At 39.1% G+C, this 17,351-nt stretch overlaps 1 protein-coding gene across 1 annotated transcript; it reads left to right on the top strand.

Moving 5' to 3' along the window:
* Window positions 1–5,279: 5,279 nt before the first annotated feature.
* Window positions 5,280–14,876, top strand: LOC122558329 (tubulin beta-3 chain). The gene is made up of 4 exons (XM_043706777.2): window positions 5,280–5,412; window positions 9,359–9,467; window positions 10,717–10,827; window positions 13,506–14,876. The coding sequence occupies exons 1-4, from the start codon at window positions 5,356–5,358 to the stop codon at window positions 14,579–14,581; spliced, it is 1,353 nt and encodes a 450-aa protein (XP_043562712.1). The 5' UTR covers window positions 5,280–5,355; the 3' UTR covers window positions 14,582–14,876.
* Window positions 14,877–17,351: the final 2,475 nt, after the last annotated feature.

Below are 17,351 nucleotides of genomic sequence, written 5' to 3'. Positions count from 1 at the left end.
TTTAACAGCTTTACCAACTAAATCCTGCTGTCTGTACCTTAAATATGAATCTTATTTGCTTAAGTTTTCCCTAGATGATATACCCTATTCATGCACTTCTAATAATGATTTTTGCCTTTCAAAATTAATAAACATTCCCATTCACTTTAATGGCATCTCTGAATAAATCCCAGTTTCTGCAGCATTAATAAATTCTTCTCACATTCACTGATTACAACCATGAATTTTCCATTTTCATTGTAGCCTAAATAGTCTGCTTTTTTTTAGACTGTTTGTTTAGAATTCTAAGTTGCCCCAATATTGCTTTAATTCTGACATTGTTTTGATCCTGATGCTATAATTTCTATTTAAATGATGTCTCGGGTCCTTGATTTCCTTTGATGTGGCTTTACTTAGTGATGTCCACCCACTGTGGTGGAAACATTCACTCTGAACAGTAATTTCAATCTACAACTGCACTGTTCTTATAAAAATGTTTCCTTTGCCCACCAGAATTTTTAATATTACTCATTGAGCCTGATACTTATTCATTTGCTGTAGTCTGAATGTTTTTTGCCTTGCTTGTAGATTCTCTTTTGTAGAATCTTGCCAAGAGTTTGCTGCAGGCTATCTGTCAAGTCATTGTTAAAGTTGTAACAAGAAATTTCACCAAGTTGGCTCAAATTGGTTCTGTACTGAACTGAATTTTACCTTGTATTTCAGAGCATCCACTGCAGCACTAAGACTTTTGGTGGAAGTCTTTGTCTTTTTATGCTGCAACAGAATGTTGTTTAAGAATGAGCCGTCCCTCTTTTAAGATCGAGATGAGAAGAAAAGCTTTCTCTGAAATGATTATTTGTGTGCAGAATTCTCTTCCCCAGAAAATAGTGTGACCTGGATTTTTGAATTTATTCAATGTTGAGTTACATAGAATTTTGATGGACAAGGGAATCAAGGGTTATGGGAAGTAGGGAAGAAAGTCAAGTTGAGACCAGAACCAGTTCAATCACTTCTTACTGAATGATGGAAAAAGCTCTAGGAACTTAATGGCCCACTCCTGCTTCTAGTTCCTATGTTCATCTGAATCCACATATCGTCTCGCAAGCTGGGTTTTTATTCATTCATGGGATGAGGATGTTGCTGACTGGGCAGCATTTAATACCCATCCCTAATTGCCTAGAAAGTAGTTAAGAGTTAACCACATTGTTGTGGGTCTGGAGTCATGAGTAGGCCAGATTGAGTAAGGATGGCAGTTTGCTATCATAAAGGACGTTAGTGAACCAGATGGGTCTTTCTAATGATCGACAATGGATTTATGGTCATCATTAGTCTCTTAATTCCAGAGTTTTGATTAGATTAGATTCCCTGCACTGTGGAAACAGGCCCTTCAGCCCAACAAGTCCACACTGACCCTCAGAATTCCTGAAGAAGGGCTTATGCCCGAAGCGTTGATTCTCCTGTTCCCTGGATGCTGCCTGGCCTGCTGCGCTTTTCCAGCAGCACATTTCGGCTCAGAAGAATAACCCACCCAGACCCATTTCCCTCTGACTAATGCACCTAACACTACGGGCAATTTAGCATGGCCAATTCACCTGACCCGCACATCTTTGAACTGTGGGAGGAAACCAGAGGATCCGGAGGAAACCCATCCAGTTAGTGATGTCAAAGGTGTTTTGTCTGCCAACAACAATGTGATTAGACCTGCACATCTTTGAACTATGGGAAGAAACCAGAGCACCTGGAGGAAACCCACGCAGACACTGGGAGAATGTGCAAACTCCACACAGACGGTTGCCCGAGGCCAGAATAGAACCTGGGACCCTGGTGCTCTGAGCCACCGTGCCACCCAAATTCATCTACCATGGTGGGATTTGAACCTGGATCTCCAGAACATTATCTGGGTCGCTGGATTAACAGTCCAGCAATAATACCACTGGGACAACACCTCCCCCTGTCTTTGTACCTTGCCTTGCCATGGTTACAGCCCACTTGTTCCCACTGTCATACCAAATACTTATCACGCCTCTATATTTCTCTCTAAATTACAAGCTGTGGCAGTATCTAAGCTAGCGGCTGTGATTATGAAATTAATTGGACAGTGTTTTCTTTTTCAGAATTGCAGAATGATGCTGCACAAAAGAAGGCTAGTCAATTTATCATGCTGGCTTCTGAAAGTGTTACCTATTACTCCTATTTCCCAACCCTTTCCACACAAATCTGCACATTGTCCTTCAAATACGTATCAAGAAATGCAAAATCGGTTTGCATTTCTTGGTTATCCAAATAGAAAAAAAGAGATAAGATTCTGGTGCAGGCTCAGAGGAAAGGCAAGAGATGCGTACTTGCACCACCAGTAACTTGTAATTCAGAACAGAGTGTGGAATGAGGAAGGTGGAGAGTAAGATGCAGAATTAAGTATGCAGATGCAGGCATCTCTGATGCCATTAGTGCCAAAATGGGCACTGCCTCACCAATGGGCTTCCCAATAACGGCCAGCTTTATCTCCATTATAGGGGTTATGTAAAGGTGCATCTGACCCCCTCAGTTATGATCCACTACTTCTAATTGTCCACCTGTCTTGCAGGAGAGGTGTGCCTGAGTCTTCTGCAATCTTTTTGGCTGATGTCATTGTCTTGATTAAATAGCTGGCAGTATGTGCAGCCAGTGAAATATGGGTATGAGGCATATTGTTGTGCTAAACTATGATGGTGCAGTGTAGAATATATCAGGAGTGCATTGAGCAATGTGTAAAGTTAATGGTATAATTTGAGATATGGCATTTGAAGCTGCATTCACTAACCTTGACCACTTGTATAATAACACTGAATTTGCTGTAGAACTGCATTAAGGTCCTCAAGGCTTGACTAAAAGGATATCAATAGATCTTGAAGACTATCAGTTTTCACAGCTTTCTGACTGTGTTTGGAGGACCTCCTGGCCCTCTCTATATATGAAACATCTCTTCTCCTGTGAATATTCTCCAATAAAGCCTTCAGTGCAATGTCAGAAAAGCTTGGAGCTCACTCTCTCCCACCTTATATTATTGGCTTGTTTTCCCAGGTTAGATTCAGCTTAGAAATAACTACTGGCATCACTTCAGCTACAATTTATCTGCCTTTTAAGAGAGACACTATCTAGCTGTAAGCAGTGCTGACTAGCTTTAACTGGTGCTATGTGATTATGATATTATTTCAGTTCTTAAGCACCCAGCCAATCAGCTCATGGTTAGCACAGAATAGATGTTACTACACCATGTAAAAAATGGTGATAACTTTATCAGTGCTGCTTCTGACTCTCAAATTTAATCAACCTTACTTTCAATCAATGCTCTTCTCTCTTCATCTCCCTGTCTTCCTTTCCCATGTTGGACTTTTCTGCTTCCATTTCCAATGATAAGCATCAAGTAACATTCATTAGAAGCTCATTGACTCCAACATCTATCAAGAGTACATTTCCTCACACTCTACCTACTGTAAGGACTCCATCCCATTCTTAGTTTATCTATTTCTGTCACACCTGAATGGATGATGCAGTCTTCCAGATTAATGCATCCAATTTGTCTTCCCTTTTCCCCAAATTATGATCTCGCATCTCTGTGATATTTCAGCATTTGATCTTATTTTTTCATTTTATGCATTTGTTTTCTCCCCCCTATACCCCACCACCCAGATCCATCAAAAAGTTTCCTTCATTCTCCCCTTCTACCCCAACACCCCATAAGCCTATGTAATCAGATGGTGGTGTAGTGGTAATTTCATTAGACAGGCATTTCAGAGCATCAGGGGAGGATTTCTACACATAGGTTTGAATTCCATCGTGACAGATGGAATTTAAATCCCAGAATTAAACTCCAGTCTAATGGGGACCATGCAACTATTAATGTAAAAACCCATCTGGTTCACTAATGTCCTTCAGAGAACGAAATCCACTATCATTACCTAGTCTGATCTACGTGTGACTCTAAATCCACAACAATGTATTTAATTCTGAACTGTTTTCTGAAATGTCCTAGTAAGTCATTTAGTTCAAGAGATGGACAACAAATGTCTTTTCAGTGACACCATCATTCATGCAAAAGAAATGAATCATTGTCCACCATTTCCACAAACTCCAGCTGCAATTCTTGCAGCATTTTGGACTGACTATTTCCTCCACAACACTGTGATCCATTCCTCAGTCAACCCCTTTCCATTCTATTGTAGGAAATGCAATACCTGTCCTTTTTATCTCCTTCCTTCTCACCATCCACAGCCGTAAATTCTCCAAATGAGATAGCAATTTACTGATGCTACTCTGCATTTAGTATACTGTATATATCACTCACAATGTGATTCCCACTACACTGCAGAGTCCAAATGTGGAAAAAGTGTGTTTTGCCGAATACCTCTGCTCAATTCATAAGCATGAGTCCGAGGTTCCCGTTACCTGTTATTTGAATTATCTACCTTACTCTCACATTGATCTCCATGCCCTATTCCAGAGGACCTCAATGTAAGCTAACGGAACTATACATCCTTCAATAAGGCACTTCGCTGCTTTCTGACCTCAATACTTGAGTGGACACTTTTGGATCATTACCTCAGCTTTCACTGTTTTTCACTCTGCTGTTTTATTTTTCTCTTATTCATTTCCAACACCAGCTATACTGCCATTCACGTATCCTCTGGAAACGATTTTGCTTCTTTCCTTCCACGTTAAGACCATTTAATCCCTCCTGTCCCGATCTTTGAGTCCTGATGAAAGGTCACAGAACCCAACTGTTAATTCTGTATCTCTTTCCACAAAAGTTGCCTGACCTGCTGAATATTTCTAGCATTTACTGTTTTTCTTTCAGGTTCCCGGGATTCGCAGTACTTCGCTTTGGCATCTGCATTTTAAATTCTCTCTGAAACACTTTCCTGTATTGCACTGTATGCATCTTTGAAAGGCAACACAAATCTAACCTAATTTTAAAGTAGAATTTTGCAACGCATTAACAATGCTGACAAAGGCCTGCTTCTCCAGCATTGCTAACGACCTGATGCTGTGGTAAATGCATAGTTACACATCATTTTGCCCCAATATGGCGCACACAATCGGACAGGGCAGTAGTATTTGCAGCAGAGGTGATGCATTTCGTGGGAGGCGACTCGAGCAGTGCAGGGATGTTGCAGTATCCCCGCCATCCTGATTGGCTGCTGAGCCCAGTCTCCCGGGAGACTGACGTCACCCGGCTCTGTCCCCGCCCTCCTGGGGGGCACTGATCAGCTGGTGCAAGGCAATTCTATAAAAGCGTGGACAGCACCATTCCAACGCCTTTCCCCATCCAGAAGCAGCGGCGTTGAGTTGTTAATCCAGTCACGGTAAGGAGGCAAAAAAAAACACAACAGCAAGAGGATGAGAGAGATTGTCCACATCCAGGCTGGCCAATGTGGCAACCAGATTGGTGCCAAGGTAAATTCTGCTTAATATCGAAGTATTTGTGTGGTTATGACAAAGGGTAGGACATTAAAGAATATTAGCAAATTTGAAATAAAGCTTAAATTTCATTGTTTTGTAAAAACTAAATTCCATAATTTAATATGGAGCTAATGTGGAATACTGTTTTGGTTCTGGTAAATAATAGCATAGTTCTACAAATAAGCTTCTTTTGTTCCGCGTTAAATGTAATTATTTCTATTGCCAAATATAATTAGTTCTGTTATGATTTTCCCATTTCTTACGTTTCATGAGTCAGCCTAGAGATTTACAATTGCGTTTCCCAGCTTGCCGTTATCTGAGCTGGGGTTTCGTCGTTCTTTTGTTACATTGTGACATTTGCAGGTTTGTTCTGGAATCTGTGCCTGTGGGCTGCTTTCGGCAGAGACGTGGGCTCTGCAGACAGCCACGCCCGAGACTGCAGATACGAGCGGAGAAAGGGATTAGCTCCTCCGTGCCGCACCGTCCGAGGACAGCCCCAGCAAACCCCTGGCTCTGCAAGGAAACCAGCACCGTCGGGGTGGAGCCGTGGTACCAATAATGGGGAGACAAAGAGCCTTCTTTCAGAGTTGTCATCGAAGTCATGTTAACGGTCCTATCTCTAACGTGAATAACCTTGTAATGGGTCATTGTCATCTCCGCTTCCATTCACATAGAGAATCTGTTCAAATTTTTTAAATTTAAAAGATCTCTAAACAAATACTTAACGATAGTATGCGGTAAAAGTGCACCGGATGGACCAATTTACAAATTGTTCCAATTTTTAAATTGTTCTGTCATGTAGCCACTTTATCCATTTTAAAGATTGACTACCAGACAGTAAGTAAAATTATACATAGAATCTCTCCTGTTACCAAATGAAACAAGTTTAATCAAAACATGGAATCAGACTAAACACAAGTGGAGTGAAACCTGATTGCTGCAGAGGGTAATTCATGTGCTCAGGAAAAATCATAGCTCATTGGGGTACAGGATTAGAAGCTTTGGGTTTATTAATGATCCTGAAGGATTATTAAAATGGTTGTTTAAATGTGAAACAACAATTATTGGCAGCATATCATGAATACTTAGATGCTGATTCATCCAAGGTAAAGACAGATGTGATTGCAATATTTGAAGAGTTAAAGATTGATTCTGGTGAGTAGCCCAATCCACAAGAGCTGGCACAAGGTCATTTGTGTCTAAATCCACTTCTGGGGATACCTACCAGTGTAGCACTCAGATGGGTTACGTGGGTGGGATCACAATACCCAGGGATTTCAATGCTTGCCTGGAGGTGGCTTTTTCACTAATCTCTCCATCAAGAAAGATTCAGGCTTGAACATGGGTGTGGCTGGGTTTGATGCAACCAAGGAGATGCGTTACTACAATCCAGATGTCCTACTAAAGAATTATTTTCCGTTCTTTGCAGCCAGCATTCTGAGGAGCTTTTTCTTTAGAGGGAGAAGAATTGAATCATTCTCAGTCAGTGGTCCAAAAAAGCCAGGATCTTAATAAACCTCAGAGATTGGCCAAACAAATAGATATTTTAATTTAGTAAACCTATGAAATTGGGTAGTTGTTGCTCTCAGACCTCCATTTTAGAGACTTGAGAACACAACTTTAGAAAAATAATCCATTCAAGTCGATAATACCAGCCATATCATTGCAGTTGTTGTTCTAATAGCATCTATGAACAGGCTGTGATATTACATCATAGCGAGGCATAATGTATCAGTAAAAATCTCACTTTTCTCAGATTAACATGAATATCAAAGAACAAATACAACATTGAAAATCTGAATTAAAACAAAAAAATGCAATCCACATCTCAAATAACAAAACAAATAGCAGTCAGGGCTGAAACTTTGTTTGGACCCTGATGTGTCTGTTGAATTTTCAAGTATAACATTGTGTTCTGTTTTTGTGATCATGCATCAGCATCAGATACTCCCTCATCAGTACAGCTTTGGCTTACTATAGACTTAATGTCCTAATGTTTTGGGCAAACAGAAAGAGAAGATCCTTAGTGTGACATTTTTCTTCCAAGATCAAGCATGCTAATAAGTTCTGGGCATCTGAGATAATTTGAATCATGTTTCAGGAAGCTGTTTATGGTCTACTAGAAACAGGATTCATATTAACCCGACAGCACGTAGAAAGGGGAAACTTCATTTCCTCAGTTTAGCTACATCAGATCATTGATCAAGGTGAATGGACAATATACTTCTAACCGTATCTTTAACAATGTCATCCTTTTAGAAATTGTAATATATGCTACTTATTGGCTAAAGTCATGTTTTAAATATGCACGTGGTAACTTTTAGAAACATTAAACATGAATCTCTTAAAAATTTGAGACATGTGGGTCTGAGATGAATAATAGAACCTGGAGGAGTCAGATTGTATCTAATTTACTCTCTGGAGTGCACAGAGGAAGAAATTAAATCGGCACTGCGTCTGCCAGCTGGTGTTCAAATATAGGTGAGCTTATGATGAATGAGACAAAATGGAAATTCAAATTTATTGGACAGCTGAGGGCTCCTACTCCATTAACTATACCCCCAGGAGATGCAGAAAAACATTAAAGCTACTTTGTCCACTCAAGCAACCAAATTAATCTCTAAAAATTAGCTGGGGGTAAAATGTACCATAAGTTAATGTTGGCACTTTCAGCACCATGGTCAGGTGCTGATTGAAGTGACTCTTAAGAGTGCAAATTTGAGTGCATTGCAAATAATAATCCATTTTTCTGAATAAGTAAAATAATTTTACAGGTGAATTCTGTGTATTGCTGCAGTGATCTTCTTTAAAGAAACAAAATAAACTTCACCAGCTTTGTTCATGAAAATCACAAAATACAATTCATTTGGTAAATCCGGCTGTTAATAATGGAAGTGACTGTGCTCTCTTTTCAACTAATTTACATGCTGCTTTTAAAAAGCAATGATGAATTGTAACTAAATAGTGATGACTTTAAGATAATGAGAATATAATGGCTTTTCACATGACTATTTCTTTAGAGGAGAAATGTGTATCTTCACTGAAATTCAGCTTTGTCTAAGTTGTATTTTTTTAAATTATCTCAGGAATGTATACAATACAACCTACTGTTAGATATTTTACAGTTTTTCAATGTATTATGCTTAAGAAAAAATTCAAGTTACAAAGATGTCATAACTGAAAGCCTTTTTTCGCTATGCATTTAATACAGTTGGTGACCTGCCATATCACTAAATGCAATTGATGCTAAAAAGACATTGTTCACTAAAAATATTCTGTTAATTTTGAATACAAAGAATATATAAATCATAGTGTAAAGCACCATGTAATTAGTTTTGCTTGCTGTCCCTATCCCTGCTGTTTTTGATGTTAAGGTAATTACTGCGAGTCAGCAGACAGTTTATTCAGGCTATCATTACCACAGAGACGAAGAACAACTTGAGCATTTTTAATAGTTTTTATTCTTAAATCTTTGGAAATTAGATACCCAGTTTACGTAGTTGACAAAGGGAATTGATTTTATGTATTACTGGAAAAAAACAAATTAGTTGAAGGCTTTTGTGTTGTACTCTCCAGAATAATTTTCAAGAAATACCAGAGTAAAGTGAAAACAGCATTTATACTGTATGGATGTTGAAATGTATATATCCTTTTTGGATCTCAGCTAAGGCAAAGCTATGATTTTTTTTTTCTTTAAACCGACCTGACTACATTTAAGTAGAAATAAATAAGGACGTGGAAATGGAAGTGAATAAAAGCAATTCTATCTAGTTGGGTTGAAGCCAGTAATTGACCTGCATCCATCATTTTGTCACATTATTAAAATCCATACATTGATTGAGGCAGCTATTCTGTTACCTTCCTGGTATAAGCTTAATTAATAATTAATCTGGTTGGTTGGGTATCTTCTATTTCTTGATCTTCCTTCCATTATTTTCAGTTTTGGGAGGTCATCAGTGATGAGCATGGAATTGACCCCAGTGGAAATTATGTGGGTGACTCAGACTTGCAAGTGGAGCGAATTAGTGTCTACTACAATGAAGCATCTTGTAAGTAATAGTGCTACATAATGCCAATGATCATTATGAACCATGTCAAGCAAAAACTGCATTTCAGAATTAGGTGCATTATTTAATAAAGCTAAATATGTTTTTGCTGAAATCTGGGTGGGGGGAAAGGTGAGCCACAAATTATGTAGTATTCCTGGACAACTTAGTTGTAGGCAAAACCAATATTTACTCTAAACTCTTAGTGTTGTTTAATGTGTTTTGTTAATTGGAATTCAGCTATGTGAATATTAAAGTACAGAATAAACAAATACAGATTATATTTGAAACTTAACTTTTAACTTTTGAAATGTTTGAAGCAGAAACTTAACGTTACTAATTGCTACTCTGGATTTGATGCTTTTAACTCTTTCTGGTGTCCTATTAGACATGCATCGCAGTTTGTCAATAATACAAAAAGTGGAATATCTCAAATTTGGCATTGAGAGCAGTTGAACTCCTGGGATATCTCACTCATGGAATGGGAAAAAGATTTGCTAAAGCAGGAAATCATGTTGTGAAGTCATCATAACAATGATGCCTGGGCAATGTGGGTGAAAGTTTGTGATTTTCAGAATGAATATATTGAATTGAATTTATTGTCACATGTACCGAGGCATAGTGAAAAGCTTTGTCGTGCAAACAATAAGGCAGATCAGAGTTAAGTAGCATAGATCAGTAAATAATAGGTAAACAGCAACAAAAACAAAAACACAGGTACAGGCGAATATTAAAACTGGGTCCATTCAGTATTCTTCGAGGAGAAACTGAGGACTGCAGATGCTGGAGATCAGAGCTGAAAAGGTGTTGCTGGAAAAGCGCAGCAGGTCAGGCAGCATCCAAGGAACAGGAGAATCGACGTTTCGGGCATAAGCCCTTCTTCAGGAATAAGAAGGGCTTATGCCCGAAACATCGATTTTCCTGTTCCTTGGATGCTGCCCTGACCTGCGCTTTTCCAGCAACACATTTTCAGCCCCATTCAGTATTCTAACAACAATAGGGTAGAAACTGTTTCGAAACCGGCTGGTGCGTGTGTTCAGGATTCTGTACCTTTTCCCCGATGGTAGAGGTTGTAGAAAAACATTTCCAGGGTGGGATGGATCTTTGAGAATGCTGGCAGCCTTTCCTTGACAGTGGGCCTGGTAGATGGATTCTGTAGATGTATTTGAATAACTCCATAGTTGTACCAAATTTCCTTTCGACAAATGTAAAAGCAGATATATTGATTATTGTGATTTTGTTCTTTTTGCAGCTCTTAAATATGTACCCAGAGCCATTTTAGTGGATCTGGAACCAGGCACAATGGATAGCGTCCGATCAGGGCCCTTCGGACATCTTTTCAGACCAGACAATTTTATCTTTGGTATGTAGACATCATCCCCAAAACAGAAAAAATGAAAAATATTGGATAAAATTAGAATTTTACAAAAAACACCAACCATTAAATAATCTGATTGCTTATGTCATGTTAGAAATCGGCCATTTGATCCTCTGCATGCTAGTTGGAAAACCAGAGCAACAATGACCATTTCTTTGCCCAGCATCTGGGGGATATTGAAATGCTCAATAGTGTCTAGATTGTGGATTTTCAGGAATCTAATGGTTCTTCTCTTCCTTGTCCCACCACCACCACCATCCTATGTATAAATTAATTTCCCAAGGACAAATCTTAAAGATTTTCAAGTTAAGTTTTTGGAACCAACTTTTTTCCCCTTGAAGGTCAGGTGTAATAACTGCAAGTACCACAGCAGTTGTGATTTCTCCACACCCCCACAACCACACTTTTCATCCCCACCCAACAGTTTCCGCAGCTCAAATGACTTGTGAACAGTTGATGCTAGAACAAGTAATCAGAAATTCAGGCTTTGCAACGGGTAAGAAGCTTTTGACCGTATGCCAGTCAAATAGTTGAACAAACTGCATTTGGATAAATTTCTACCCACCTTTTTAAAACTTGTTCATGGGATGTAAGTGTTGCTGGCTAGACCAGCATTTATTGCACATCCTTAATTGTCCAGACAAATTAAGTGTCAACCACATTGCTGTGGGTCTTGTGCCATGTAGACTGGACTGGGTAAAGATGGCACATTTACTTCCCAAAAGGATGTTAGTGAACCAGATAGGTTTTTATGACAATTGACACTTGTTACGTGTTTCTATTAGGTCAGTTCTATTCCAGATTTCTGTTGATTTCAAATTTCACTGTCTGTCATGGTGAGTCTAATGACATTACCACTATGCTATCACCTACCCATCTGTTATTTCTCACTTTATAATTCCCAATGTCTGTATATGAAATGGAATTCAACTTAACTCATTGTGCATTTATGGTGTCTCTGAAATAATGCTTTTTGTCCATGGCTAACTCAAATGTCACCTTGTTTCTTTTGTTTGAGTATTATTCCATTCTTTCGCCAGTCACCATCCCCTTACCCACCACCCTTCCTTCACAATGAACTTTATTCATAAGATTACCCACCTTTATGTAATTCACAATTAATGGAACTGTTTCAAGTTTTACATTAGGAATGTGTCTACTAATTGTTAGTCATACTTCCCAACTCTAGTTCATTCTCAGTTACTAAACACTGATGATTGTCATTAAAAACCCACCCATTTCGCTAGTACCTATTAGGGAAGGAAATTTTGATATCTTTACATGGTCTTCCCTATGTGTGACTCACATGCACAGCATTGAGACTTAACTGCCCCCTGAAATGGTCTAACAGGCCCTTCAGTTCAAGGGCAGTTCGGGATGTGATGACTGAGCCAGCATTATTGCAAGACCCACATCATAAAACTAAAACATTAAGGCCAAGTATTCTTCTGGTAAGCTCTCAGATCAATCTGCAAGGCTAATGCATCTTTCCCAAGACAGGTTATCTATAACTGCTCACGGTACGTCAGAGTTAATCCAACCAGGGCTTAGATAACTGAAACATAATTCCTACCCACTTTTATTTTATTCTAGTTCTCTAGATAAGTAAGCAACACATCAGCCTTTTGATATTTTCTGCACCTGTTTATGATGAGATAGTACTATATATATTGTGACTGCCGTATTACTTTAGACTTCATTGTTTTGATTCAGCATGAATGACCTCCAGTTTCCATTTACTACAGTTGTCTGTTCACTTTATCCATATCACTTTTTAGTATTATACTTGCATCTACATTGTATACATTGCCAGTCATTTTTGATTCATGCCAAATTTAGATTTGCAGCTTTCTATGTCAACATCTAAGTCATTAATCAATACTATAAATAGTTGAGGCTCCAACAGGGATTGTTTCGGGGCATCACTAGTTACATGTTACCAGATGGAATATCTACCCATTATCACTGTCGTGTCTCCTTCCACTCAGCCAATTTCCTATCCAGGTCAATAATTGGTTTTCAATTCCATGAGCTTTAGTTTTGGATAAGTCTCTTATGAGACACTTTATTGCATGCCTTCTTGAAATCATGAATAACTTCCAAAGATATTCTCCTGTCCACTACTTCAGTCACCTTTAAGTCTCATCAGGCATGGACTGTATCTGATGGCAGCCAGTAGGCAACCTGGCCCGTAACTGTTCATGGGGAAATTACACATGTGTTGGACTTTCTATAGGCATCATCCAAGGGGACTAACCATCTTACAGATCTTAACTTTAATTATAAATGTGCTTATTAATTTTGAAGTGCATCTTTGTCTCTATAAACTCACCGTTGTCTGATCTGGGCAAAGTGAGTTGATTGAAAGTTTCATATAATCACAACAATAAAAAGATAACTTTGATATTGTCTTAGTTGATTGCTGGCAATAACTACATTTTGTTGGTTATGTGCTGATATAGATAAGCTTCTAATATAGCCACCAGAGTAAGAAGTCAAATCACAAAAATCAAATTAAATTGATTATGTGGAAAGACCTTTTACCTCAATAGAAAGTCTACTCCATACTAGTAGCTATTTGTACACTTGCTTACACCTTGCATGCTCACTGTTTATCATCTGTTTTAATGTTTACATGTGTTTGACATCCTTTTTAATCATAGGACAAAGTGGAGCTGGAAACAACTGGGCAAAGGGCCATTACACAGAAGGTGCAGAGTTGGTGGATTCAGTCCTTGATGTAGTAAGGAAAGAATGTGAAAATTGCGACTGTCTGCAAGGCTTTCAACTTACTCATTCCCTGGGTGGAGGCACAGGGTCTGGCATGGGAACCCTCCTTATTAGCAAAGTTCGTGAGGAATACCCTGACAGAATTATGAACACTTTCAGCGTTGTTCCTTCTCCAAAAGTTTCTGACACAGTGGTAGAACCATACAATGCTACCCTCTCAATCCACCAGCTTGTAGAAAACACAGATGAAACTTACTGCATAGATAATGAAGCGCTCTACGATATCTGCTTCAGGACCCTCAAACTTGCAACACCCACCTATGGAGACCTTAACCACTTGGTATCTGCTACCATGAGTGGGGTCACCACTTCCCTGAGGTTTCCTGGGCAGCTTAATGCCGATCTGAGGAAGCTTGCAGTGAATATGGTACCTTTCCCACGCCTACACTTCTTTATGCCAGGATTTGCTCCACTGACAGCCCGAGGAAGCCAGCAGTACAGAGCTTTGACTGTCCCAGAACTCACCCAGCAGATGTTTGATGCCAAAAATATGATGGCAGCTTGTGATCCTCGTCATGGTAGGTACCTGACAGTAGCCACTGTCTTCAGAGGCAAGATGTCCATGAAGGAAGTTGATGAGCAAATGTTGGCTATCCAGAGCAAGAACAGCAGCTACTTTGTGGAATGGATCCCCAACAATGTTAAGGTGGCTGTTTGTGATATCCCACCCCGTGGACTTAAGATGTCCTCCACTTTCATTGGAAACAGCACTGCTATCCAGGAGCTTTTCAAACGCATCTCTGAACAGTTCACAGCTATGTTCCGCAGGAAGGCATTCTTGCACTGGTACACTGGTGAGGGTATGGATGAGATGGAGTTTACTGAAGCAGAAAGTAACATGAATGATCTTGTATCTGAATACCAACAGTACCAAGATGCCACAGCAGATGAAGAAGGAGAGATGTATGAGGATGATGAGGAAGAGTCTGAAGCACAAGGTCCAAAGTGAAACCTGAATCAGTCATTGTCTACCAAGATGGTTTGAAAAGATACTTTACCTTGGATCTCCTCATTGTGCTTTTACTTGTCTTTACTACGAGTTAGCTCAGTCATAGATTACTTGCTTCTGATAGCCTTACCCTCTTATCCTCTTTACACTCCGTATTGGTCAACAAACAATTAAGTTCTAGATATTTAAAACTCCCAATTTTATTTTAATAACACAAGTTCCTGATTTTTTTTATTTTTTACTGTTTTGCCAATTTATTTTTTGAATATTTAATAAATTATTGCTGTGAAACATTTTCTGATGTTGAGCAATTTATGAAAACTTGTGATTTAAGTAATTTTCAAATTATTCTTGAGAAACAACGCCAATATTCTATATATAATGAGGACTACATCCATGTTGCTTACCTTAATCTGTAAAGAAATGTATGCTGTTAATGCATGACATTGGCACATCCATATACATTATTAAGCCAATTCAAGCCTCCATGAAGACTAATTACTAAGCTTCATATTAAAATTGCAGTAAGGTTTGAAAACTTTGACAAAGTTTGGAAGGTCTTGTTGCCTCGTTCCCAGTATTCTGTATTTGTTCTAAATTCTGTCTCCAATTAATTGTTTCTAAATATAAATCCTATGGTAACTGTAAACTTCAGCCCACAGCTTTGGCTAACTAAAATCTTTTTTTTTGAAATTGATGATTTCTATTGTGTTATGTAAATGACATTTTCAATGGGTCTCTCCTCAAGTACTGAGCCCCCCTTTCAAATCACTCTTGTAACCTCCTGCCTCAACAAGACAACCTTAAGTGCTCTATCCTTCCGAACAATCACCCTTCAACTTCCCTTGTCTCTGAAAAATGCTAACACCTCCCAAATCTGTAGCAATATCTTTCATTCCTTTTTGAATAGCCCCAGTCAACTTTTTAGCCATGTCTGTATTGCATTGGCTCAGTGACACCATCCAACCCAGATCTGAAAAATGTGGGTTGAAGATGCTGCTCCAGAGTTTTGGGCAAATAAACTAGACTGATACTTCAATGCATTACTGATGGAGTGCTGCACTAATCTTTAGGATGAGATGTTAACCAATGCTCATTCTGACCTCTCAGTTGGACATAAACTAGCATTTTGTGTAAGTGCAGGGAATTTCTTCTTGATGTCCTGGCTGATATTGACCCTCCATTAACAAAATAAAAGTTTTTTTTTGTTTCTTTCTTTGTGCGATCTACCTGTGTACAAACTGGCAGATCTTACAACAGTGAATTAGTTAAAGTTGTATCCTTCACCAGCTGGCTTTTTTGACTAGGTTAGTTCAGGAAAATACCTGTTGGGAGGACTTTTGTGAAGACTCCTTTACCTGCTCTCATGACACAAAGCATGTTGCATGTGCACCATTTACCAGCCATGTTGCAAAGCCAGTGATGTTCCAACTGCAGTCCCATAATTTACACAGCCACAGGTCACAAAACTCGTCTGCCTTTCCTGTCAGGTTGCTGCAACTGTTCATGCCAAACTCAGCAACTCACCAAAGCACTTACAAAAAGTTAATACTTCCACAATTTTTTCAAGACCACAAGTAAATTGTACTTTAACTACAAGTTGGAAAATTGACCTTTAAATAATACCAGTGTGGATCTCCCTTGTAGGAGTGTGCTTGTTTAAGCAGCTACTGGGTATGCATAGCAATTGCATTAAGGTTGCTGTAATGCTGTTTAATTTCCCAAAATGCCCTCTGTAAAAGCTTCCAGCACATGCATGTGGCATATGTGCTTGTACTATTTCCTGGGGCCACAGTGGAGCACTGTCTGAAGCACCATGCACCACACTTTTCACTACATGTCTTTGATATGTGAATACTATTGGCACTATTGTACTCAATTGCACTGTCTAGATAGTCATAAAGAACACAGAGGTTCTTCAGCCTATTGTGTCCACACTAGTCATCAAACACTTATCTATTTTAATTCCATTTTCCAGAACTTGACCTGTAGCCTTGTAGTGCTTCAAGTGGTTATCTAAATACTTCTCAAATGTCTTGAGAGTTCCTGTCCCTACCACCCTCAAGGCAATGAGTTCCAGATACCACAAAACTCTATGAAAACCAGTTACCTCAAATTGCCTCTAAACCTCCTGCTCCTTAACTTAAAACTGTGGCATTGGTTATTGATCCCTGTACTAAGAGAAATATTTCTCCCTATCTACTCTGTCTAAGCCCCTCAGAACTTTGTGCACCTCAATCTGATCTCTCCTCAGCATCCTCTGCTCTATGGAAAACAATCCCAGCCCCTCCTTGTAATGGAATTGCTCCAGTCCAGGCAATATCCTGGTGAATCTCTTCTGCACCCTCTAGTGCAATCCCATCCTTCCTTTAGTGTGTGATCAGAACTACATGCTGATGTCCACTTACTTGTCACCCAGGATGTAAATAAGTCATCTGATATACAATCCTGTCTGAAAACTGACTTGGGTACATTGCTTTATGATTAAACCACAAAGTTAAGTCAATAAACACAAACCACACATCCTGCCACCCACAACTGCACCTTCGATGCAAAATGGCAACAAAATAGCTGCAACCTATAAATAAAAGTAAAGCGAGCATTTTAATTGAGATAAATTTAAAGATGTGCAGGCAGACAGGAAATGGCTGAGGACTAGACAATCAAGAAGGACCTCAGAAAAAGCAATTGTGCATCTGGCTCTCCACCTGTTATTTCATTCTGAATATTGGTGAGATTGATGGTTGCTTGGGGCATTATTCCATTTTAT

The sequence above is a fragment of the Chiloscyllium plagiosum genome, unplaced genomic scaffold (assembly GCF_037043375.1).
Source record: "Chiloscyllium plagiosum isolate Xiang-an unplaced genomic scaffold, Cpla_swu_hap1 HiC_scaffold_17, whole genome shotgun sequence".
Classification (NCBI taxonomy): Eukaryota; Metazoa; Chordata; class Chondrichthyes; order Orectolobiformes; family Hemiscylliidae; genus Chiloscyllium; species Chiloscyllium plagiosum.
This window is presented reverse-complemented; position numbering and strand designations above follow the sequence as displayed.